The sequence below is a fragment of the Gossypium arboreum genome, chromosome 10 (genome assembly GCF_025698485.1).
Source record: "Gossypium arboreum isolate Shixiya-1 chromosome 10, ASM2569848v2, whole genome shotgun sequence".
In the NCBI taxonomy this organism is placed as follows: domain Eukaryota; kingdom Viridiplantae; phylum Streptophyta; class Magnoliopsida; order Malvales; family Malvaceae; genus Gossypium; species Gossypium arboreum.
Window position 1 is genome coordinate 7685135 of NC_069079.1, and position 27968 is coordinate 7713102.

A 27968-nucleotide genomic window follows, 5' to 3' on the forward strand; every position below is an offset into this window, starting at 1 on the left:
GAAAATTTCGTGAAGAAATTTTATGCATAAAGTGCTTAAATTGAAATTAGGGACTAAATCGAATAATTTGCAAAACTTGCATTCTAGAAGTTTCTAGTATGAAATTGTTTTGAAATATTAATTAGGAGGTCTTAAATAGAAATTTTACCAATTTCTAAGTCTATGGACAAAAATTGGACATGGATGGAATTTTTGGAAAGTTTAGTAGTAAGGGCATTTTGGTCATTTAGGGGTAAAATGAATTAAAATAAAAATTAAAAGCCAATTTTGCTCATCTTCAACCCCATGGCCGAATATGGCAAGGAGAAACCATGTCTAGGGTTTTTCAAGCTTCCAAGCTCGATTGTAAGTCCGTTCTAGCCTCGTTTTTAATGATTTTTACGTTTTTGGAGTCCCGGTAGCTCAATTTAGCTTATGCTAGCAATAATTTAACCTAGGGTTTATATTTGGAAAAATACCCATAGGTAAAATTTGTGTATTTTGGTGTTTTATGATAGAATATGAGGTTTTAAATTATGTTAGACAACTTGTGCTACTCGGTTTTAAGTGAAAACGAGCAAAAGGGCTTAATCGGTAAAAATACCTAATAGTCATAAGTACATGTTAGAGTGAGAATTTGATGTTGCCATAGAAGGAAAAATGATCAGCATGTCATAAAACATAAGAAAATAGGCTGAAGTTTAATTTACGAGCTTTGGGGCAAAAGTGTAAATATGCAAAAGTTTAGGGCAAAATTATAATTTTTCCAAAATATGATTTTGGGTCAATTTGAATAATGTGAGTCCTAATTAGACTATATTTTAAATGATAGAGCAAGGAAAACTGAAATTGGCTAAAATGGGGAAAATACCAAGTTGTGGACGAAATGGTAAAAGTAGCCATTTTCGCATACGAGGTAAGTTCATGTGTAAATGTAGTAACATAATTGTCATTTTAAGAAATTTAATGTTGTTTATATGATATGATGCTGATTATTATCATGAAATATTATGTTTTGTGGTTATTTTCGAATAAAATGCAAATTATGTGTATTAATTGTTAAATATAAAGTACTACCGAGTATTGGTTTCGGTATTTTACGGAAGATGGCAAGGAGATGTGTTCAAGGAAAATCCCGTTTGAACCTTAGGAATAGATTAGGATACAAGTGACATGTCACTAGGATATTTGGGCATCCGAACTCGTTGAGTTGAGTCCGAGTTCACCTATGGATGCGAATGTCCGAACTCGTTGAGTTGAGTCCGAGTTCGTGAGATGTAACTAGGCATCCGAACTCGTTGAGTTGAGTCCGAGTTCACTTATGGATGCGAACGCTCGAGCTCGTTGAGTTGAGTCCGAGTTCACTTATGGGCGGGTTACATGGTAGCTTGGCTACATATGTGGCACTTATGTGCAAACTTTCCATGTATCCGAATTATATTCCGATGTGTTCAACGGGTAAAGTTCTACTCAAATGGAGGAATACTCAAGACGAAAGGGACGTATTGGTAAGTTTTGTGAAATGGATACTTTGAACAGGTATGTACTTAACCCTCGGGTTGAAAACTCGATATAACAACAATATGGTAAGATGATAAATGAAAATGTGATATGAATGTCTTGGTGATGATTATGCAAATGATGTTTTATGTTTGCTTATATGGTTATGTTACTTGCTATTTGCATGTGAACTTACTAAGCATTTATGCTTACTCCTCCTTTTCATTCCTTGTAGTGTTGACAAGCCAGCTCGAAATCGGAAACGGTCGGAGGCACGCCACACTATCCGTATACCATCTTGGCATAATGGCTTGTATATTTTGAGTATGGCATGTATAGCATTATAATCATTTTGTGTATATGGTCTTATGATATGGTTATTGAGTGGTATGGAAATGCTTGGTAATGATTAGCCATTGGAATGGCTAATCATGATCATATTTGGTGTTATGTATGCTAAATTGCTAGCTAATCTATGGAAACCATGAAATAGGTAAAATTTACCATAAAATAGATTCAGACAGCAGTAGTGATGTGAATTTGAAAAATCACTAAAAATAGTAGAAATGAAATTAAATAATGAATAAGTTATGGAATCGAAGCTTGATGAGTCTATTTTCATATGGAAGAAGCGAAACAGGTATATGAGCTATATTTTATGAGATGTTTAAATTTTTGTGAAATAGGGCCAGAGCGATTTCTGAATCCCCTATTCTGATTTTGGAAATTCACCATAAATTTTAAAAAGATAATTAGAAGTCATGATTTATATGAACAGATTCCTTATTGAGTCTAGTTTTATTAGAGACAAACGACATAGTCATTGAAGCTCTGTACAGGGAGATATATGATTCGTAATACACAGAGGTCAGAGTAGTTGAACCCTGAAACAGGGGAGACTTTAACTAATAAACTGTACTAATTGGCCCAACCAAAAATTCTAGAAAAAAATTAGTAGATATATATATGAGTCTAGTTTCAGGAAAAATTTACGGAATTGGATTTCAAGTTTTGTAACTCGAGATATGATTTTTAAAGCGACTGTGATGCAGTTAGCCAGCTTGTCTGGAAATTTTAAAATGAATTGTAGTCTGTTAACACCTCGTGTTCGACTCCGGCAACGGTCTCGGGTACGGGGTGTTACATATTACTTGAATATCAATTGTTCAATAGATGTCATCGCGTCTCCCATCCACGGTCTTATTTATCTTTGACATGATGCCATAGTGTCTTTCAACTATGGTCTTACTCATTTTATGTCATGTTGCCATGGTATCTTTCAACCATGGTCTTATTCATTTCATGTCACGCTGCCATGGTATCTTTCAACGATGGTCTTATTCATTTTCTGTCATGTTGTCATGGTATCTTTCAACCATGGTCTTATTCATTTCATGTCACGTTGCCATGGTATCTTTCAACCATGGTCTTATTCATTTCCCATTATGTTTCCATGGCATCTTTCAACCATGGTCTTATTCATTTCATATCACGTTGCCATGGTATCTTTCAACCATGGTCTTACACATTTCATATCAGGTTGCCATGGTATCTTTCAACCATGGTCTTACACATTTCATATCAGGTTGCCATGGTATTTTTCAACCATGGTCTTACACATTTCATATCAGAGAGCACACTCCCGCGAACATCATCCTTACAAAGGATTACCATCCAAGCTAAATCCTATATAATATAAACTCATAGAGTATTGTCGGGATTACCACCCGGCTAAATCCTCGCAACGACAATTACTCTAATGAGCTTGGATCTGAATTACCACCCAAGCTAAATTCGACCCTAATTGGATTACTGTCCGCTAAATCCATTTACACGTATTCTTCGGAGGGCTATATCAAGATAGGATCACCCGTCAGTGCTAGATCCTTTTACCGTCAATTCCTTTTCAGAGATCCATCGAAATTTCCTTTTATTCAACCGGGATTTCTTCCCCTTTTTATCAAATATATCAATGTTCCATCAATTTTCATATAATGAACATTCAAATTATTTTCACATCAATAACATACATTTCAAGCATTTAAGAATATAATTCAAGTTACACGAACTTACCTAGCGAAATTGTAGAAATGTCAAGATTTAGGGACATTTTGGTAATTTACCATTTTCCCAATTTTCACCCGATCTTAAATTGAAAATTTCATTCAATTTATTAATTTAGATAATAAAACAATTCATTCCCTTCAATTTGGTTATTTTTACATTTTTACAAAATTGCCCGCTGAAGTTTTACTTTTATTCAATTTAGTCCTTAAGCCTAAAACATGCAAATCAGTCATGCTAGCTGAATATTCATATATATTTTCCTCCTCCTCCTCTCCATTCCACATCCTTAATGTATATAACACACTTGTAAGTAACATTATCTATAATCTTTATTATTTACTTTTATGAATATTCAAGCTGTCCATCTATGTCACAGTCACTAACTTATTTATATCTAGAGCTCTAGAAATCCAAATTAAGATCCTATAGTTTTCCCTGAAACTAGACTCATATATCTTCTTACCATAAAATTTTCAGAATTTTTGGTTTAGTCAATAAGTACAGTTTATTCTTTAAAGTTACCCTTATTCTGCTGTCTGACAGTTGTGACCCTTCTTTACTAAAAATTAATTATCTCCTCATACAGAATTTGAATGATGTTCCCATTTATTTCTATTGAAATTGGAACTATTCAATATTCTAAACATATAAATTTAGTCCCATAATTATTTTTCTCCAATTTTTGATGATTTTTCAAATTCAGAGTAGGGGAACCAGAAATCATTCTAACCTTGTCTCACAAAATTTATTATATCTCATGATTTACAATTTCACTGCTTACATAATTTCTTCTATAAGAAACTAGACTCAATAATATTTAATTTCATATTTTATTCATCCTATAATTCGATTTCTACAATTTTTGGTGATTTTTCAAAGTTAGACCACTGCTGCTGTCCAGAACTATTTTAGTGCAAGATATTAATTACCATGTTTATAACACCCTTATTTTCTTTTTCTACACTATTTCTCATCACTTTCTCTTATTTTCTCTTCACTAACATGACAAGAACATAAGACCATATATAAGAAAACTCTAAATCAACATCAATTCCATGCTTTTTCAACAATATTAAACCTTAAAAATATATTGAAATCTTGATGTTCTTACCTTTTCTTATTGACTTCAATCTTTAACTTGATTTTTCTCTCTCCTCCAGCTTCTATTTCTTGAATCCAACTTGATATTCTTGCTCCCCATCATCTCCTTGCTATCTTTCTCTCTTGATGGCTATGAAAATTCTTTCAATTTTTGGGTGAAAATAATGAATTTTTGGTGGAAGGACTAAATTGTAAAGAAAGCAAACTTCTTTTCTTTTTCTTCTCTCACGTTGGTTTGCATGGGAAAGGAAATGTGTTGTTAATTCTTCATCTTTCCTTCCTTTTATACTAAATTAATAATAATATAATAATAATAAACATTTCATAAAAATATTAATAAAATAATATTTATCTAATTAATTAATTTAAAATATCATCAACATAATCATTACATTCTAGAATTCTCTCTCTTACTAATTGACCATTTTTCCCTTCATGATCTTTTAGAATTCCATCCTTGAGTCATCACTTAATTTGGTAAAATTGCAATTTAGTCCCTCATAAATTTTTACCTATTCAATTTGGTCCTAATTCCTCAATTTTTCTTGGTTTCTAGATCATTCCACCCTTAAAATATTTGCACCATTAGCCCTTTAACTTTTTATATTTACACTTCAACCCTTTAAATTTTGAGTATTTACTCTTGTGCAACAAGACTTTTCTCATCTTTACAATTTAGTCCTTTCTTGAATTAATATATCATAATATACTTCCCAATATTGACATAGCTCAAAAATTCTATTTTTGTCACTTTATTTCCTTATTTTACTATATCACGGATAATATTTTACTGTAAAAATTTTTGGGGTATTACACTTATATCAAGATTACCCGTCCGGGCTAAATCCATTCTGTAATAAGGTCAATAGGATTACTCGTCCAAGTTAAATCCCGTTAGCAATAAATGCAGGACCTCATTCATTTTGGGAAATCACATATCCACCGATTTTCGATTTTATTCAACCATGATTTAAACATTTTTCTTAAGCATTATCGGCATGTGATTATTTCATACATCCACAATATTCATGTAATTCAAATAAACACATTCCACATTCATTTCAAGCATATAAGTAACATTCTCATCGTTTATCCTTTATCATCTATCGGGCATTATCATTTAATTTAAACATTTTTATTTATCGGGCTTGATCAGATATGTAATCATTTCACATATTTATGAAATTTATACAATTTACATAAACACAATCAATTCAAGCATGTAAATAAACACAATTTAGTTACACGAACTTACCTTGACAAAGGTTTATGTACAAACATATACTAATCCGACGTTTTCCTTGTTCTAGCTCCGAATTTGGTATATCTGAATCTATACGAGTAAATTTAACATCAAATTCACACATCTCATATACATTTGGACTCAATTTACATCTTAAGGAATTACCATTTTGCCCCTAACTTTTCCATTAATTCCCATTTCGTCCCTAAGCTCGGAAAATAAAATTTGTGCAATTTAATCCCTATTCCAAGTATAACCAAAATCCCATTACAAAATTTAAAGCACATGTATTTATAAAAAATTCAGCATTTTTCTTCAATTTCACAACTTTACATTTTAGTCTCTAAATCATGTTTTCATCAAAAATCACTTTATAAAAGTTATTTATCTATCAACAATCTTTCATTTTCTACCATAAATTTATAATTTTAAGCATATACATCCATGACTCATTTTCCATACTTTGATAACTTCTCAAATTGATCCCCCAAATAGATAGATTAGACTATCTCGGTTTCAAAACTATAAAAATTACTCAAAACGGGGCTTGATTACTTACCCAAATAAGCTTGATAAGTCTTCTTCCTCTCTCCTAGGGTTTCCATGGAAATATTTGGGAAGATGATATGAAATTTTTTCTTATCATTTAATTAAATTGTCATTTAATAAATTTTCATCTTTCCAATTTAGTCCTTAGCCTTTTTTTATTTTTCCATGGATGAGTCATACCAAAATATCTATATATTTTCTTTAATGGTCTAATTACCATATAAGGACCTCAATTTTTAAATTCCATAGCTATTTAATCCTTATAGCAACTAGAATTCAACTTTTGCATTTTATGCGATTTGGTCCTTCACGTAATTAAGCACATAATCGGTAAAATTTTCTTATTAAAATTTTCACATGACATATCTATCATAATGTGGACCATATAATAAAATAAAAAAATTATTTTCAGCTCGAATTTGTGGTCCCGAGACCATTATTTTGATTTTCCCGAAATTGGGCTAGTACAAGTAACTTAACTATGATTTTTTGGCTATAGAATTATAAAAACTTACAAAAAGATCAATCAACTATTAGTAATTTTTTTGGTTACCCAATTATGTAATACCCCATACCTGTCCTAGACGTTATGGTCGAATTATGGGGGTCACATCGCTAAAAAAAGAAAAGAAAGTTTGTTTATTCTGAAGAAAAACCAATGTTTTTAGCGAGTTGAAGGTTCTGGACTTTTTTTGTAAATCATTTTTAATTTTTTCAAATTATCAAGTTAAAACCCTCCCATAACCATGACATGCCAAAATTATTTTTAATGAAAATCTCAAACTTAATTTGCGACGGCAATTACTTGAAAACTTATCGTTTATTTTTAATCATGTTAGGTAGGATTATTAACCACTCGAGCCTTAGCTAAACGAGTCACTTTAGTCCTAATGAACTGAACGAATCATAAGTTGTCACAAAACCAACAACCAAAATAAAGTTCGTAATGTCCAAAATAAACAAACAAAATAAACCATAAAATACTGTGTTGAAAATATGAAGCCTGAGTCTCCAAAACACCGTCCATTACTAAGCTGGAGAATTACCTGAAACAAAACATATATTGATGTGAGCTAATAGCCCAATAAGAGACTTGGCCCTTACTCCAAGTTCATACATTTAATAAACATTAATTATATAATAGAATATCACACGAAGCATTTATTCCAGTTATTTCATATCATATCAAAGTCCATATAGTTTATAGCTTATCATACTATAGCGTAACATACCAGTTCATATCTTATTAAAACATAAAACACATACCAAAAACCTACTCTCATCTGTTACACACCATCTCCGTCCAACCAATTACACTGTATTGGACTACAAGAGTCCATCCATCCAATCACACCAGTATGCGGCGATATGCCACTTATATATCTATAGCGGGACTAACATATATATAGTGTTGTGGTCTAGCCACCATAATTTGCAATTTGTACTATTATAAACACTACATCCGTCATACATATCCCAACCCAACACATACATATCATACACATACCTTATACATATCGTAATCTCAAACAGATGGCATATTCACATATAGCCCATGTTACATGTCATGCTCATATACATACTTATTTAACACGTATTAAAACTATTAGTTTAATCCTAGTATACATATTTACCATGCAATTTGAGTTATTCGCACGGGCTTAAATACAAACGTATAGTTTTTCGACCTTTGTGACGTCCATGGTCCCAAATGTCATTTCTCCTAAGCAACCCTTATTTAGGCCCTATAATTTGGCCCAAAGGCCTGCACAGCCCAAAATCCCAAAATGATATCCTCTCACTGGCATTACATGATAGATGAAATAATTACTATGTGATAATAATTGACTTCTCATGAAAGAAGATGAAATAGTTACCATGAGATAAAATAGGATCATAATGGGAGAATGAATTTATCTTAAAGAGATTAAGGATATCTTATGAGGGTAACGCACTTATGAAAATATCATTGGATAAGAAGTGATCGATTAGCTTTCGTAATGATATGTAATTAGGGAGAGCTCAATCATAATACTATAATGGAATGACTTCGTAACTAAATGAGTTTATAATTAATAGACAAAAAGCTGGAAGTTAATTATAAATCATTTGAGCCCTAATCACATATTTCCAATCAATCCCTCCGCTAACTCGTTGAAACTAGAAATGAATTGCATATAAAATCAAATGAACAAAAATAGATAAAATGATAAAGTTAGAAAATTGGGTTACATTTAGAAATAAGTGTGGTTTCTCACTAAGTATGGAAATTATTTCAGAATTAATTTAATTTTTTGACTTATTATTTAATTAAATAATTGAATTTCAAAATAGATTTAAATTAATTAATCATTGTGAATCCGTTGAATGTAGAAATTAAATATATTTTCTCATAGATTCTTTTATAGTAAAGTTGTCATGACTTTAACGGAATTAGAATTGGGTTCAAGAAATTATTTAATTTGAAATTTTATTTATTTAAATTAATTTAATAATATTTATTTTGAGAAATAGAAAAACATGCATCGGGTTTGATTAAATTATAAAGGGTTGGGTTAAAAATTCAAGAAGCACGTATAATTGGATCCAATATATGAGAGGGCCAAAACCCCTCATAATATGTATGAGGGGTGACAATCCTAGTGTATTTAACTCGGGTTAGCCACCCTTTTTTCTCCTAATTCAACTAGGGGATTGATTTTTTTATATTAAATAAGTATTGTTTGTATTCTACTAATTCAACTAGGGTTCTTCTATCTCTCCCTATAAATAAATGGCACTGGTATATATTCTGCCTAAAAATAATGAGAATTTATTTTCTAAGTATAAATTCTATTCTCTAGAAATAACAAGTCTACCGATTTTATAAGAGAGAGAAATTTACTTTCAATAGCTCCTACTGAAAGTAAGAAAATTAATTATGATTCTGTGCTTGATTCACAATTATTCGTGTAACAGCCTGTTTTTCAGTGGTGTAGAAAATAGTGGTTTCGGAGCCACCAAATCCGACGATTAAGTTCATAAATATTATTATTTAATATAATTGTGACTTTAAAAAAACTTTTTGATATAGTGATTTTGTTTTATAAGCGATTTATTAAGCTCAAGTGGTATGATCAAGTGGTTTTAGAAAATGAGGTATCAGGACCTCGTTTCTATAAATTGAGCCGTAAATATTTTATAAATATTTACAGAGTGTTATTAAGGTGATATTACAGTTTCGTTGAAAAATATTAACGTTTCTATAGTTAATTAATTAAAAATGACTACATTATAAAAGATGTAAAATTTAATCACTATTTGATTTGAGTGATTAAATGGTTAATTGAATAAATAAAAAGGGACTTAAAAGGTAATTAAACTATGGTCAAAGTTTCCAAGTGGTGGTGTTATGATTGAATCCACTAGCTTTTGGATTAATTGTTCTTTTAGTCCTAATTAGTTTAGGATTAAATTGTAAATAAGTTTATTTAGTTAAAATTTAATTAAATTGAAGGACCAATTGTGAAATTAAACCTTCCTTTGATGGTAATTATGCCATATATGTATATGATGGTCAAATATGGACATAACTTTGCTGTTTTATTTATTTATTTAACCAAGGGCAAAATGGTAATTTGATGAATTAAATTAAATAAAATAAAAAGAAAAGCTATCATTGTCTTTAAAATTTCAGAAACTTCACAAGCTAAATTGATATGTGATTTTAGCCTTGTTTTTAACAATTTTTTTTTTGTTTTTGAGATCGTTGCAACTAGGTCTAGTTAGCCCATATCTTCGATTTTGAAATTGTTAAAGATTTTGAATGTTTCCATTGATTAAACTTGTGATTTTAGATTTTAAATGATGAATTTGAGATATTATTTGTTATTTAAAAGTATTTTATTAAGTGATTTTTGATGAATTTTTTGATTAGGGACTAAATTATTGAAATAGTAAAAATACAAGGGTTTTTTGTGAAATTATTGCAAAAATGGGATGTATTGAATGTCAAGAATATTCGGATAGCATGGGTTTGCATTAAAAATGGTTAATTTGCATGTTTTAGACTCGGGGACCAAATTGAATAAAAGTAAAATGTTAGGGGCAATTTTGTATAAATGTCAAAAATACTAAATTTCATAAAATAAATTATTTTAATATCTGAATTAATAAATTTAATGAAATTATTAATTTATATCAAGGTAGAGTGGAAAATCGAGGAGAATGCCAAAATGCCCCTATAGTTTGACATTTCTGCAATTTTGCCAGGTAAGTTCGTACATTTAAATTTAACATTTGTATTAATTGGTGATTGGTATTATATATATTTTATTATTGGAAATGAATTATTGTTTGAATTATAATATTGAATTGGATATTCGGTTTGAATTGAACACAAGATTTGAGCACATTTGTGTTTTGATGTATGATGGGGGTTTGGAGTGGAGATGGTATTGGAGGGAGATATCGACATATTACCCAAGTAAACTGGGGTTCAGCATCTGTTGCGAACTTTCACGTTTTACTTTCTGTTTAGAGTGATTTGGGTGGATAAGCTCTTAAGAGCTTCTGTTCAGCTCTCACGAGCTTTTGTTGGCGTGTTCTGGTGGACCAGCTCTATGAGCTTCTGTTAATGATGTGCTCTTATCCGTAAGTTGTTCTTTGAATTGAAAATGTCGGTAAGGTAATTTGTTTAATGAATTTTGAAAGATTTGTTATTTATTGAATATTGATCTAAACATAAATGAATTCAATAGTTGAGATTGTGGATGATGCTTATGTTTATGCTAAGCTTATGGTTACATTATATCATGTTTAATATTAATGATATACAATGAAATGGTAAATTACAAAAATGGGAATATGCTTATGTTCATGAAAAGCTGGTATGATTCAAAAGGTGAATTTTCTTATAAAATAATTTATCATGTGATTGACTCCAAATGAGTTGTATACTTAAATACACTAACTTGTGTATTGGTGATGGTGATTAGGTTTATGTCAAGCTTAAGATCATGATTGATGTTTATGCTTATATCTAGTATTATACAAATGAAATGGGTAAGAAAAGGTAATGAAACGGTAAGTTCATTATTGAAATGTGATATGTCGAAAAAGGGATTGATTAATTTGAATGATGTACTTATATATGAGAAATTACATATGTTATGGATGAACTTACTTATTATGTAAATAAATATACTAATCAGTGCATTGATGTTGTTATTTAAGTCTATGCTTCTAAATGGAATGGAAAGTGAGTAAAGGAAGTAATTCATAGTTCTATGAAAAGGTTAATGATGGCGTATAATGTTTATAAAGTCCTATTAAGTTAGGAATGAAAAATATATATATGATGTTAATAGACTTACTCATTTATGAGTTAATGGTTATGTAGTTGACGAATCTTGAGGCATTGGTAAATGTTTATATTTAATCTATAAAGTTCATTGATGAAATGGAATGTTATGTTTAAAGTTTATACGAGTTTACTAAGAATTCATTGCTTACGTAGTTGTTTTTTCGTTACTTTACAGGTTACCGGAAGCTCGATCGGGTTGGAAGCTTGTCGGAGATCTATCATACTATCCAACAATTATATCGGTAGATTTTGACATCTTGGTTAAGGTTATAATGGCATGTATAGGTGGACTTGTGGTTTATAATAGTTGATGAGTTTGGCATGTATATGTCATTTTGATTGATGAAAACTTGGTACTTTTGATGTCTTCTTGATGTGTGTTATTTTGACAATGTGTTAAAGCATGTTAAATGGCTAAAATGGTAGGTGATGAATTGACCACAACATGGTCAAGATATGGTATGCTTTGGAAATGTTTTGAATTGATGTGCATAATTGATATATGGTATGTTTATATGTTAGTTGTTGGTACCATTTGGTGCTGGCTAGATTGGTGTCATTTAAATGGTTTTGTTGCATGTGAGAAGTGTTCCAAATTGTAAAGTTATTTTGATATGGCACAAATCTAATATGGTAAGGTTGGTATGTGTCAATTGTGATATGTTTTGGCATGAAAACAAGTTAGTTGACAAATGGATAAAAATGCACATGTTTAGGTATGATTGTTACATTGAGTTGGAGGTGCCTTTTTGGCAAATTGGTTGTATGGATAAATGACCTTTTGAATTGGTCTTATTATGCATGTTTTAAGTATGTTTTAAGGTTTGATTGAATGTGCAAATAACTTGTAGGTTTATGTTTGAATTGGATGAAAGAAATGGCCTAAATTTGGCCTATTTCTTGTCTACACAGCCTAAAACACGGGCGTGTGCCTCACACACGGCCGTGCGACACTACTTGTGTCCCCTATAAGTTTTAAAGGTTGTATTTCGAATGTTACATGGCTTGAAACACAAGCGAGTGTATCAGCCGTGTGAGTCACATGGCCTGGCCACATGGCCTTGTGACCCCTGTAGTGTGAATTTTTCTATCTTTTTCCATGAAGTTCTAAATATTTTCAATTTATTCCCGAATCATTTTTAAAGTGTTTCTAAGGCCTCGAGGGCTCGAATTAGGGACTTCATGCATGTTTTGATTGGATATTGCAATAATTATGAAATGTTGGAAATGAATTATTTAAGTTATGTATTTATGGTAATGCTCTGTAACCCTATTAAGGCGATAGATAAGGGTTAGGGGTATTACAGTTTGACCTGCACTCGAAGCAGTTCGTAGTACGAGAATAGCGGAGAAAGTCATTTAGTTAAAAGCTGGAGTGTCAAGGATTCGTCTCGCACAAAGCACAAGTATTTTTTGGAAATAGTCTATTGTTATAAATATCACTAGATCCTTCTTCTATAAATTTGGTGGCTTTTGAGGAAGTTCCTTAAAAATCCAAAGCAATAGATTGTTAGAGGAGAGAAAGAGTAGTGTTTTGGTATATAAATTAGGTTAACCAGATATTGGATAACAATGATTCAATGAAGGAGGAGTGGCGACTAAGGTTGGAAAAGTTAGAGAAGAAGAGTAAATACTTCTTCTTTTTTTTATTTGTCATAGGAGAAGAAGTAAACAAAAAAAAATCCTTTTAATTAAGTGAACTTTTTATCAATTTTATTTGATTTTTTTTTTAGAATTGGGATTAAATTACAGAATATGTAAACATTAATGGTTAATTTTTTAGAATTAGGACTAATGACATAATGTGTAAACGTTGAATTTATTAGGTTAAAAATTTTTATTAGTCCCTGTACTTTTTCAAAAGTTGTGGATTTAGTCCATATACTTTTATGTGATCTATTTTAGTCCATGTTCTTTTCAAAATTTGAAATTTTAGTCTTGGCCCAAATAACCGCAGTTCAATTCATTTGATTAAATTCAATTGCTAGTCACGTATTATGCATACAGTTATAAATTTAGTCTATTTTCTCCAATTGGATTATTCTGAATCCCTATAATTTTCAAAATTTGAAATTTCAATCTTAATGCAAATGACAGTCGGTAATCCATTAACTAGATTTTTAGTGAGTAATATGTGAAAATAATAAGTTAACATGACATTACACATATGATAATATGTTTGGCACATGAAATAATGGAAATAGCAGAACTTTAATTAATTTAACAATTATAGTTTGGTAAGGACTAAAATTTTAAAATTTAGAAAGTACAAGGACTAAAAATAACCAAATAAACATACAAGGAATAAATCCACAACCTTTGCTAAGTTTAGGGACTAATAGTAGAATTTAACCAATTTATTATTATGCCAATTATACATGTCATCTTTATGTTACCCAATTAACAGAACTAGACCAAAAAAACAAATGTGATTAGTTTTGGTGATTATTTGGTAACTTTTTATAATTTGCTATTTAAACATTGGATGGCTACTGATATAATTTACCTTTTTTTCAAGATGTTAAAAGTGAAAAAAAAAAAAAGGAGCAACATGAGGAAAAGCTTCAACTTTTTTGGTTAAATTATGCTATTAGGTGAAAGTAGTGGATTTAGTTCTTGTACTTTAATTTGATCGATTTTAGTTTTTGTACATTTCGAATTTTGATTTGGTCTTAATGCAAATGATTGTTGTTAATCAATTATTTGGATTTTTAATGGATAATATTTGGTAAGCTAGCATGACATTACACATATAATAATACTTTTGTCTCTTAGATTTTGAAAATAGCATAACTTAATAAATTTAGTAGTTATTGTCGGGGGAGGATTGTAATTTTAAATTTTGAAAAGTTCATGGATTAAAAATGACCAAATTAAAAACAGAGATTAAATCTAGAATTTTCATAAAGTACTTGGACTAATAGTAGAATTTAACCTTTTTTTCTAGGACCAAATACAAAAAGGTAAATGTACTTCTGAGAGCCCTTTATTTTAAAGACCTAATCAAATTAGCTTGCCTACTATTAAATGGATTGATTTAGTTCTTGTATTATTACAAAAATCAACTAAGGCTAAATTGAAATAGAGTTAACATTTACTATTTAAAAATATTATTTACAATTTAATAGAGTTAATATTTTTAAAGCTTCTATGATTCTATAAATGAAATCCTTTATTTGGAATTAAATGACGATTAAAATAAATAATTTTCAAGACTTTTTTATAATAAATGTAAACTATATTATAATTTAAACTTATTTTATTCTTTAATTAAATTAATTTATTTAAAAATAAATAAACTAATTTGATCCTGTCCCTGTAATACAGGAAACTCCGAGGCACTTTAACCAATACTAAAGTATCCGTATGCGGCCATTCCCTTTTCTCAGTAGGATACTACAAGCCGAGCTCAATGAGTTGACCAGAAACCATAAGGTCTTCACTTCACAATGGTTACTACAAATGAGTAATACAAAGAAGGTGGCTTGTGGAAAGCGTTGCTAGCTCCAACCTATTATTACCTAAGAAACACTTCAATTTTGAGAGAGAAGATGCTTCGTAATCTATTGCTTCTCATTGTTGTCGTCATTACTTTTTTTAGATATTTAATACTGGCCACTGCCACCGCCGAAGTAATCAACAATAAGGATCTCCAAAGAAGAACACTGGCCATCGATGAAAATCCAGGTAATAAATCCTGTTTTTGTTTTTTCAATATTAATGGGTGTATAGTAATTTTTTTTATTATATATAGCCAAATAATTATCTTTTGGATTGATGCAAATTGAAAATTTTAAACAATCCCACATAATATTAAAGGTATTTTTATTCTTATAATTTCTTCTATAAATGAAAGCAAGTTTTCACTAATTTTCTCCTGCTTTAAACAAACTTTCTTCAAAAAAGTTTGTACAATATTTAGAATTATACGAGCTTGAAGCAATGTACTTCCACAATCGCTCCGAGAATGATTATCAAATGCATGGACATTTATTATGTTAAGCTTTGTTTTTCAAATCAAACTTTCATTCGGAATGGATTCGGACTTGATGTTTTCCATTCTTATGTGGAGTTTTACTGTCCCCTTTTAAAGTCGTTTATTTCAGATTCAAAGAGTAAAAATCGTTGTTTTATAAATTTAAAACCCTATCCCTGGAAGTGGCTATTTTTGGGGTAATTTTATGGTTCATTTAGTTCATCTTTGATCCTTTTGGCATGGATCCTTTCTCTACTATGAATGTTTTGTTGTGAAGTGAATGAGTGTATTGTACTGACGCTAAAGTATCTTCTGGAATAAGTACAAGGATGATATTTATAACCGTATCTCGTATCCCTCCCAACTTCCACGTTCTGTTCCAATTAATACCTCATCGGATATTGATACTCAAGGCAGTGCTAATTTGTATAAACTACCTATTGAGATGTTGAGAACAGCTGTCCGGTCCTTTAATGGCTCCAATTCCTTGAATCACTCATCCTCTTTTACTTCTAGCTATGAATATAATCTCTACTTTCACTTTGCTGAACTTGAGTCTTTTGAAGATAAACAAAGAGAAATAAGTATAACTGTGAATGGTATCACGCAAGGACCTTTCACTCTTGAATACTTAAAACCATTCCATAAGTTTCCAGACATTACGGACAGTTGAAGGGAACATTACTTCTACTATTTCTACAACAATGGAGTCTGGCCTTCCTCCAATCCTCAATGCGCTTGAGTATTACCTACTTGAACAATTCACCGATTCTGCTACAGACCCATCAGATGGTACCATTCTATTTGATAATGGTACACCACATTTGATTCTGTGCAAGAACCTGAGTTCAAGTAAATTAACAGGGGAGATATGTCCATCGCTGGCTCATCTCCTGGAGCTAGAGTCTATGTATGTATTTTACTGAACTTATAGTGTCCAAGATAATTCAGAAACGCACCCAACCCATAGCTGCATGATATCTGGTCTAGCATCTCCTTTTAAATCCTTCACTCAACACTTCTCTTCCATGTTTGCAGATTCTAGTTTTAGGAAGGTCATGAAGTTTGCATTCCACATTTGACATATTTCACCCTTTTTCCTGCACTGATTTATCATACAATGATTTGACTGGATCTGTGCCAGATGTTTTAGCAACTTTGCCAAAATTGAAATCCCTGTAAGTTTTCTTGACTGAACCGATTTTTATTTATAGGCTTTGTGATATAATATATTATATATGCGCAATACCTATTTAAGAAAATTGTTAATGATATAAATCTAACACTTGTTGCGTAGAAATATATCGGGAAACAAGCTCAAGGGTCCAATTCCCCAATCTCTCAAGGATAAATCTGATCATGGGTCACTGCTTCTAAGGTTCTCTCTCATTTCCTACACTAGCACAAATTTTCTAGCTCACCTTACTGTCAAGTTCCTCTGACGCAGCTTATCCTACATATATATATATACAGATAAAGAGAGAACATGATCTTTTCTTTTCACTCTTAGGTTAAGATTAGTGGCCTATTATTTCTTATGTAGATTCTCTTTATCGTTTCACATTTCAAAATTATTTCTTATGGTATTATTGGATCATTTTGGTCATATTTTCAACTGATGCATCCCGGCATTTATCTGTTCCGATGAATGGCAGTTTAGATGAAAACCAAACATCATGTCAGAGGGATCCTTGTGAAGGAAATCGCAAGAAGTTTATTGTTCCAGTTGTCGTATCCATTATAGCTGCTGTGGCCCTTGTTATCTTCTTAAGCGTTCTATTCATCTTTCATAGGAAAAGAAAGAGAAAACAAACTTGTATTTTCACTCTTTCATGTCCATATATTAATTTTCTTTTCCTTCTTTTGGCTGGTTGCACTTTTCTGTATAATGTGTTCAGTTTGTTTGAGCTTTAAGTAAATATCTTATTCATCCAGAAACAAAGAAAGAAATGAAAATAAAAAGATGAATGCTGTTGCTAATATGATGGTATGATTTAATACTGCTTCCCTAATTGTTGTAGAAGTTGTTAATAATACTATTGCATCAAATAAGGAAGGGTTTCTGAAATCCAAGAATCAGCCATTTACTTACTCTGAGATTGTTACAATTACTGCTAACTTCGAGACCGGAATTGGAGAGGGAGGGTTCGGAAAGGTTTTCCGTGGTCACCTAAACAATGGCACATCAGTAGCAGTGAAGTTGCTTTCTTCATCATCAAAGCAAGGATGCAAGGAATTCCAAGCAGAGGTTAGATGTGTTGCTACCCTTTTCAACTATAAGTTTGAAAGTTTCATCTAATGTTTACATGCTCATTTGCATATAAGATGACGTATTAATTATTTAAAATAATACAGGCGCAATCTTTGATGATCGTACATCATAAGAACCTTGTTTCTTTAATCGGTTACTGCAAGGAGGATGACCACATGGCACTTATTTATGAGTTCATGTCTAATGGAAACCTGAGGCAGCATTTATTTTGTATGGATGATGGTATCATGTATGTTTAGGGTGGAAATAGCTATGTGGTGTGCACAACAAACTTCAAAACAAAGACCAGACATCAGTCATGTAATAGCAGAAGTGAAGGAATGTATTGGAAGAAATGATGAGAATGTCCAAAGCGAGATGACCTCTTTGGAGCTGGCGTCAAACTCATATACGCTTCCCAAGGCTAGGTAGTGAGAGTTCTTTCGGACCAAAATTCGTTGGAATTGTAATTTCTTAAAACACATTTCAGTAGCATTCTATGGCTAGTATCTTTATCACCAAACTCTTGGTGCGTGCGTGTGTCTCTATGTGTATTTCAAATGATAATTTTAACTGCAAATTATCTTTGTAATATAATTTTGTATATTTCCATATCCGAATATATGTAGAATCATCAAATTTTGTTTGTATACAATGATTAAGTTTTGTTTCAATATGATATTCCCGGTAACATTATATGACACTGTTTGTTATGTTACGGGAATAAACATGGTAATATTAAAATGTTGGGTTATTGTTATATTTGCCCCTAAAGTCGCATCAAATTATTATTTTGGTATCTAAATTTTTTTTATCAGTTAGATATTTAAAGTTTTGAAACATCGGACACGTTGACTCAACCGTTACTGCCATTACAAAAAAAATGTCTCATATCATCCAATTTTATGTTTTTTTTTAAATAAGTGCCAAAAAATTACAGAAAATAAGAAAAATAAGACAAAATTAAGGAAAAATCTAAAAAAATTAAAATCAAGAAAGACTCTAAAACTTTTATAGAATTAAAAAACATGCTTTTCTTTCCAAAAAACATAAAATACAAAAAATATTAAAATAATAATTGAATGTAATCTATTCCTATTACACTCAACCAAACATACTGTAATTGTCTTACCAATCCATCAATGGATATTTGGAAGGTATTGCTGAATAATGCTTTATGACTGGCTTTGAGATAGAAATTGTGTTTTATAATTCCTGATTGATGTAAGAGATTACATCTTTTATTACCAAAATGGTAAAAATGTGTAGATTTGTGTGGAAAGATATTATGCATGCTCTAGTGTTAAGAGTGTTAAATTTATGATTATATTTTTGTATTTGATTGAATTAAGTTAAATTGAGTAAAAATTTTGAGTTAATTGAGTTGATAAGTCTCGCTTTATTATTTTAACTTAATTTAAAATTTTAATTAAGTTAATTAAAATAAAATTTGAAACAAGTTAAATAATTTTTTAAAATTAAATTTAAAAAAAGGACAAAATTGAAATCATAATATGACTAAATTTAAAATAAACAACATAATTTTGATATCATATATATTTAAAATAATAATTTAACACATAATAAAAACAAATTTTACAAATAAATTTAATATTTTGCAATTAACAGGCGGCATAAAAAAACTGGTAAATACTATAGCAATAATAACAAAAATCAAATTGGTACAAGTTGAATTTTAAAAAGTATATATAATTAAATTAATATTTAAATTTCAATCACTTCAAAGTTCAATAATTAAATATATATATCTATATCTATATATATAAAATTTTAACCTTTAGTAAAACTTTAATGATTTAAGTTTAATATAATATCGCAAAATTAAACGAAATATCAAAAGCAAAACTCTAATGATTGCTTTTATTTATCACAAAATTTTCAGGCCCAAGTTCATTTTTAAACCACTCCAAAATCTCTTTTCATTATTTTAAATATTAATAATTAAATATATTTTAGGTTAATATTTATATATTGTAAATAAATTTAAATTTTAAAATATTTTATTATTTAAATAGAATTCAGGTAAAACCAAGCAAGCCGAGATAAAAAAATTTGTTCAAATTCAGTATAAATCAAATTAGGCCTATTAGATAGAGTGGGCTACTCGAATTCTGTATAAAACAAGAAAAGTTTAATTATTTTAAATTTCATCTTTTATTTTCATATTATTTGGATTTTGTAATTTCTAAGTTTTAAAATGAAATTTCAAATCCAAATTATATCGAGATCCAAACAAAATATTTGGATTCAAAAATCAAAATTTAATTTTTTATTTTATTTTGCATGAGTGATTTTGAGCATCACTTTTTATAAAGGTTTTAACTTCAAAGTTTAAGAAATTTGAATCCCAAAACTTTTATTTTAATAATAAATTAAAATAATAAATTTTAGTTTTCATTTCGTGTAAATTTAAGTTGATACTAATTGTATCAATGTGTTTAAGTCCATTTTAGTATGTATCGATACTGATTTGTATAAATTTTAATATTTTAAACTAATTTTAATATTTTTATTTTAATTATTTGTTCATAATTAAATTTAAAAATAAAATGTAATTATTTAATGAATTTAGCATAATTAATAATTTTAAAATTAATATTTTGATATGTAACAAAGCTATATTTACAAGTATATTATATATATAAAAATATTTAAAAATTTTAATTAATTCAAAACGATACACGGAAACATGTCAATACTAACATGTACTAAGAGTAGAATAAAACACTACATCCATTAATACGATACAAATTATCTTTCTTTTGAATAAGTCAAATTTCCTATTCAAATTTTATTTGACGAATGCTAATTGAGTTTTAATTTGGTTGGCATGGACATTGTTGCTAATATTGGAGGACGTGAGTTTAAATATGCTGAAGCGCATTATGCTCTTATTTATGGATTGAAAAGGGATCATGAATTTGAATACATGTGTTCTCATTATAATTTATTTTTAATGTTATTAATTTTCTTATTTTCAAATTTTTTAACTTAACGAAATTTTAATAACCTTAAATTTTCTAAATAATTATTTATTAATATGCAATAATCACAAATAAGCAATTTAAAATGCTAAAAAAATTAATTTAATTTTTTACCGAAACACACTTAAAATTTTGAAATTATAGCGATGCATATGCATGGCTTTTAACTCAAATCCAGAATCTATGAAAATCTATTTGGAAAGCGAAGGGATACCCTAAACTGCAATAATGAGAGACCACAGGCAAAGCTTTAATACTACATTGAAAAACGGCCTCTATCCCACCAATTTCATTTCTATCCTCCAAAACCTGCTATTTACAGGATATATATATATATATATATATATATATATATATAGCATCAGATTTATAACTCTAAATCAGATACAATTTATGTGTACCATTTTAGGGAAAAAAGAGAGTTTTTTTGTGTCCTAATATACTTCCCTATGGTTACATAATGATGTAAGGAATGAAGTTCAGTTCAGTAGTGGGCCCTTGGCTTGACTTGGATCCTCACTATACGTACATCTTTATCTACACCTTTAGATGATCTGTTCTGTTTCAACTAAATGATTCAAAAGATATATATTAAATTGGTAATTAGAGTTTAGGACATTGATTCTAAACTCTAATAAAAAAAAGTGCCAAAGAGACATCTATTAACCTGGTAACCCACGTGGTCAAATTAAAGAAATTAATTAAGGAAGCCGCTCTGGAAAGTCTAGTGAAGATGCATTTTGTTGGATACTTAACCTTCTTTTTTTCTGTGAAAAGGTAATATCTTATTTGTATCAATCTATGAGAGGTGGATGAATTTCTTGTCTTTGTACCGAAACTACATTAAATAAACTTTTTTTCCCTCTGTATTTTTTGCAAAATAACTCCTGCACATGCAGTTGCTCTTTCGTTCCACACCATGAACGTCACTGCTCTTTTATTATCATCCCAACTACTTTTCTTCGTTTTGATTAAATACACACACAATTTCATAAATGTAAGCTTCTCCCATTCATTCATTTTATGACTAAACAGAGATTTTAAAAAGGAAAAAGAAAAATCTTAAAACGAAAAACAAAAAAAAGGTTAATATCTATCTATCTGTAATGTACGACATGAATGATAATAATATTCATTTGAACTACTCTCATTTATTGGACTTTATCAACCACCATCTTCCTTCATTCATCACATGCTAAGTCTCATTCCGTCGGCTTATAAGGCCTAACTCAGTGCTCAAAGCTTCCCCAATACTATCCCCTGGCGAAAGTGAAAATGGAGGTTTACAGCAGAAGGCTAATGTTTCTGGTGTTTGCATTTGCACTAGTAAGCATAGGGTACGCGCAAGAGTCGAACTCGACCACTCTGGTTCCAGCAATACTGACTTTTGGTGACTCAGTGGTAGATGTGGGCAATAATGATTATCTCCCCACCATCTTCAGGGCTAATTACCCTCCTTATGGGAGGGACTTCGCCAACCAAAAGCCTACTGGGAGGTTTTGTAATGGCAAGTTGGCCACTGACATCACTGGTAAGTAGAAGATGGTAGTCAAATTTCTTCCTTTTTCTTTTCTTTAAGTAGTTCAAATGAAACTAAAGTTTGATATTTTGACTGAAACTTGCAGCTGAAACTCTGGGGTTTACTACTTATCCACCAGCATATCTAAGCCCTGAAGCATCAGGGAGCAACCTTCTTATTGGAGCCAATTTTGCTTCAGCTGGATCTGGCTATGACGATAGAGCTGCCTCTTTGAACGTGAGATTTTGATCCTATAAGTTTGAATCTCAGCATCGTAGCTTTGCAGCATAACTTCTAATTTTCCCTTCTTTTTGAATGTCATTTTTGCAGCATGCTATCACGTTGAGTCAGCAAGTAGAGTATTTCAAGGAGTACCAGGCAAAGCTAGCTAAGGTAGCTGGTAGTAGCAAGTCAGCAGCCATCATCAAGGATGCACTCTATGTATTGAGTGCTGGAAGCGGTGACTTTCTCCAGAACTACTATGTCAATCCTTTGGTTAACCATGCCTATACTCCAGACCAGTATGGCTCTTTCCTTATTGATGCCTTCACAAGATTCGTCCAGGTACATACTGTTGCTTGTATTCTAGGAGTGAGTCTCGGATACAAGTATGTATCTGACACCAGTATGTTCAATTTTTTATAAAGTTTTTCTTTTTTTTCATATATATTTGGTTGATATAAACAGAACGTGTATGGCTTGGGAGCGAGGAAAATTGGTGTTACTTCTCTTCCTCCGTTAGGTTGCATTCCCTTAGCAAGAACATTGTTTGGTTACCATGAGAAGGGATGTGTGAGCAGGTTCAATACCGACGCTCAGCAATTCAACAAAAAGCTCAACGCAGCAGCAACCAATCTCCAGAAGCAACACCCTGATCTCAAGATTGTGGTTTTTGACATTTACAAGGCCCTTCTTGATGTTGTTAATACCCCTTCAAACTATGGTAAGGGCAGAGTTTTTCCATGTTTTAGTCTAGTGGGTGAAAAAAGAGATTTCTTTAATGGTGAAGAGAATCGATATTATGTAACCACTGCAAATGACTGTTTTGATTTGGTAGGTTTCGTAGAAGCGACGAGAGGCTGCTGTGGCACAGGGACTGTAGAGACAACTGAGTTCTTATGCAATCCGCATACACTGGGAACTTGTCTCAATGCCTCCCAGTATGTGTTTTGGGACAGTGTTCATCCATCGCAGGCTGCTAATCAGGTCCTTGCAGATACATTGATTGTTCAGGGCATTCCCCTCCTTTGATTCGCCAGGACACTGTGTCTACTTGCCATTTTTAAACTGTACTAAGCTTTGTCACTACTCCTTTTTCTATTATCTTAATCAAAAAGTGACTCGTATTGTAGAATCTTGTATTTGTAGTTAAACCTTCCTTTTTCCTCAACGTATATTTCTTTTTAGATTATTTACAATTCCTAAATGTATCTTAGGACCAAGAAAATGTGATACAGCTACAGTGTTGGGAAAAAAATGAACAACAAAGAAAAAGATGTTGAAGGAAATAAGAAAGAAGAAAACTGTTTTTTGTCCCTTCTAATTTTGGATACAGGGAAAATATATTCCAGACAACATATAACACTGTCTTATGCATAAGCAGCAAGTGATTGGCAAAACTGAAAAGCTACCTAGGCAAAGAGTAGGCATGTTAGGAATGTCTAATGACACCGGCTAATAGCTCAAGCAACGGGCAGATTTAGGGTTGGTAAAAGTAACAGCATCGGTGCCAGTCCTGGCATTTGCCTCCTTTAGCACTTGGACTGGCTTGTCTTTAATGGCCAAGGAATTTGGAGAATTAAGTAGCTTGAGTACATCAGAGTTCATCTCCAACAGCACTCCTGATACCTTCGCGGTGTGTTCTGGCTGAGTGATAGAGAGCTTATTACAAAGCACAATATTAAAACGAAACAAAAGAAACATTCTCCTAAAAGAAGTCTACTGGGAACTGAAATTGCAAACCTTAAGATTCTCTACAAATGGGTGAGTTAGATTTTCATTGTTTTCAGAGTTTCCAGGGGATGTTGCTGCAGTAACAGGTTCGATAGCTGCTAATGCTACCGAAGAGTTTTCCGCAGGTTCAGACCTTTTGTTCCCCTTCTTTCTGAAACCTACTTTCTTACTCCCAGAATTGACATGGTCCAGCTCTCGGAGCCGAACATTAGAGTTATATGTCATAGACTGTAACAGAAGGGAATAAATGGTCAAGTGGAATCCAAGCTTAATCTTGTTGGAAAAGACAAAACCAATCAGTCACACAAGTAAACAAATAACAAAAGAAAATGTTATACAAAAAACGTGCTATGAAATTCCATTAGCAAATATCAAGAATTAGAAATTAAAAATCTAAGGGAAAAAATGGTAGCTCATACATGCTGTTTGTACATGCATTCTCTTCTGATCCCAGCAATGCTCGGGTGCACGTGTCTCATTTGATCCTGTTGCAATTCAAGAATAATAGTCAGAACAGAGATGCAGAAAAAAACTCTAGTTTCCAAGAAAAATTAGACATGCTTACATATGAGAAGTTTTGTTGTTCATCTGTTGTTGATAAAGGATACTGGCCCACGTTTGTAACAAAATGCTGATATAAGGATGGCTGGCACAGGAGAGGGGAGACAGTAGGGCAAGGGGGGAAATTGAAGTAAAATGAGTGAAACTGAGGGGTACCACCATTGCAACTAGATTGATATGAGGATTGTATTGGGGTGTTTTGCATAAAGTAGTACTGCAATTCCTTGCAGCGATCCTCTTTACGTTGAGCTACTGCTACGTATAAAAACTTTCCCTCAAAAAAGGTTCCTAAGCAATTTCAACATTCAGATTAGTAACAATAAACTGTTCCTCAAAAGAAATCGAAACTTGAACTATTAGGACAAAGGAAAAAGGACATGGAGAACTGTCTTACCATTAAGCCCATGTAAAGCTGCCGTCGCTTCTTCAGGAGAGGAAAAGCACACAAAGCCAAATCCCTTACTCCTTCCATTTTCAAGGCGCATCACCCTAGCTGAGGTTATTCGTCCAAAGCGACCAAAAACTTCTTGTAATCTTTTGTCATCAATGGACTCATTAAGGTTCTTCACGTAGAGATTCGAAGCCTTCAATTTCTCAAAACGGCAGTTGAACACATCCTTGTACTTGTTCTTCAATAGCTTTGTCCTTTCAGCCTTCTTCTGAGCCCTTCCCACAAACAAATTCTTTGAACCTGATCAACAAATCAATTTCATATGTGTACCTGATTACAATTTTGGATGAACTACTAAGTTTTAAAAGGTAAAAACATGAACATGATCATTCATTTTTACCAAGTTGTAAACCGTTCATAGCCTCGAGAGCCTTCTTAGCATCATCTGGGGATTGGAAGTTGACAAACCCAAAACCTCTTGACATCCCATTGCCATCCTTCATGATTACAACACTGCAAACCTTTCCGTATCTAGAAAACATTTCTTTAAGAAGATCCTCTGTCATGTCATCAAACAAATTTTTCACATAGAGATTAGTGAACTTTTCTTCTTCAGAAGTAGTTGTCCTCTCGCTCTTCCTGACAAATTTGGCCACATATCTGCCAAGGAAGTGCAACAAACAGAAAATTATACTGAAATCCACAATAAAAGTCTAACAGTTAATTATACTATACAAGGATAGATAGTCTTACAACTTCCTCCCTTCAAGCATAGTATCATGGAGTGCGGTCATGGCAGCCATAGCTGATCCCTCTGAATCAAACTGTACAAATCCAAATCCTTTACTCTTGCCATTTTCTTCAGCGATTTTACATGAAAGAATAGTCCCAAAACGGCAGAAGACTCCTTCCAAGCAAGCGCTGCTTATAGAAGGGTCCAGGTTTTTGACAAAAAGATTACCGATACCAATCTTTCTTGGAAAAGGATCTCTCTGAGACCACATTATCCTCATTGGTTTCCCCTTTAGGTCAGTGTGGTTTAGACAAGCGAAAGCTTTACGTGCTGATAAAAAACAGAGGATAAACATTAAAAACACCTCAAGACCTCAGCTGAAAAACAAGATTTATTAAAGAAACCAGAAATACAGAGGAATGGAATTACATGTTAGAAAAAAAAATACCCATCACATAAAGGGGCAAGAAAAAACTTAAGCAAAACACTAAAAAGGGAAAGTTCGCAATAAATAGACCAAACGGAGCAAAAAGAATGTCTATAGATTATGCACAAAACAGAAACACGCAAAATTGGAAAAACAAGACATGAATGATAGATAAGAAATCTGGAAATCGTAAAACTAGCCAAGAAAATAAATCGTAGAAGGAAAAAGAAAAGAAAAAAAAAAGAAAGGGAAACAAGCCAGGAACTCAGCTGAAAAAATGAACAACGAAGATAACATGGTTAGTTGAAGAAAACAATATGAACCAAATAAAAATTTATGGGAACTGGCTTCTTTTTTAACCTAATGAAGTGAAATCCATGTAAAGAAATAACGTAAACACTTTAGAAACAGAGAAAACAGAGCATAAAAGAGCTTTTGGAAACTCTTTAAGAGTAGGAGTTCCAAGAAACGAAAGCATGCAAGAAAATAAACGAACTAAAGAGAGACAAACAAAAAAGAAACCCAAATTCTTAACATGAAACAAAAATGAAGGGGGGGAAAAGAAAAACTTCAAGAAATTTGAGAAACAGAGGTTTCTGAGAAAAAGAATGTAAGAAAAGTAAGAGGAGGAAATAAAAGATACCATGAAAATGAGAGAAGAAGTTGATGTAAGCGTAACGCAGAGACTTCCTAGTACGGAGGCAACGGCAAAGGCGAAGAGAAGAGACGGGGGCAATAGCAGAGAATTCGTTAATGAGGTCAGTCTCAGTAACGTCCGGGTCTAAATCACCCACGTACAGTGAAGCTCGTTGAAGAGAATTCCACCCTCCTCCTGCAACATTCGACGACTGTAGTGGCAGTGGAAGAGACGGTGGCTGTGCTGCTGACGCCATTTTGCTTTGATTCGTTTAGTTAAACCCCGAGAGAAAGAGTGAGTGAGAGAGAGAGACGAAGGGCTTTTCTGGTTATAGTTGGTTTCGTTCTAACGGTGAGCTGTGTAGTAGTACGCTACGCTATATATTGATATTTTTTGGATTATTTGTTCGTACGGCTTCCTGACGCAATTTAAGGTTTTCTTTTTTTTCTACAACATTTGGATACTCGCTTTCTATATTGACACGTGTTACTTACTGACTCGGGTTTTAACTTTTTCTTAACAATGCCCATCTTCATTCGAAATTTAAAAGATTTAGGATAAAACTATTAAGTTTTAAAATAAATTGAGATAAAAATTAAATTTATTTAAAATATGAGTCAAGTTTAATGTTGGTTTTGCTTGACTTGTTTTTAATTTTATAATATTTTATTTTTATATATATATTTTGTAATTTAAAATATATTAAAAATAAACTTATAGTATATAATTCTA

General features: G+C 31.6%; 2 protein-coding genes and 1 long non-coding RNA gene across 4 annotated transcripts; 2 read left to right on the forward strand and 1 right to left on the reverse strand.

Annotated features, from left to right (window-relative positions):
- Positions 1–16345: 16345 nt before the first annotated feature.
- On the forward strand, positions 16346–17739 carry LOC128281957 (uncharacterized). Its single transcript, XR_008272250.1, has 3 exons — positions 16346–16937; positions 17057–17137; positions 17415–17739. It is a non-coding gene; the product is annotated as an uncharacterized LOC128281957 (long non-coding RNA).
- A 4399-nt stretch (positions 17740–22138) lies between these two features.
- On the forward strand, positions 22139–23888 carry LOC108489733 (GDSL esterase/lipase APG-like). The gene is made up of 5 exons (XM_017794446.2): positions 22139–22546; positions 22641–22771; positions 22865–23098; positions 23222–23477; positions 23592–23888. The coding sequence occupies exons 1-5, from the start codon at positions 22291–22293 to the stop codon at positions 23783–23785; spliced, it is 1071 nt and encodes a 356-aa protein (XP_017649935.1). The 5' UTR covers positions 22139–22290; the 3' UTR covers positions 23786–23888.
- LOC108489732 (polyadenylate-binding protein 6-like) lies at positions 23591–27622 on the reverse strand. 2 transcript variants are annotated; one of them, XM_017794445.2, is made up of 8 exons: positions 27243–27622; positions 26193–26502; positions 25840–26099; positions 25443–25739; positions 25053–25336; positions 24907–24972; positions 24497–24715; positions 23591–24396 (listed from the first exon to the last, which is right to left on the reverse strand). In XM_017794445.2, exons 1-8 carry the CDS (start codon positions 27490–27492, stop codon positions 24358–24360), a joined length of 1725 nt encoding a protein of 574 aa, XP_017649934.1. In that variant the 5' UTR covers positions 27493–27622; the 3' UTR covers positions 23591–24357. The 2 variants fall into 2 exon arrangements, with proteins under 2 accessions (XP_017649934.1, XP_017649933.1); XM_017794444.2 differs by having other exon boundaries at positions 23591–24400; positions 27243–27593.
- Positions 27623–27968: the final 346 nt, after the last annotated feature.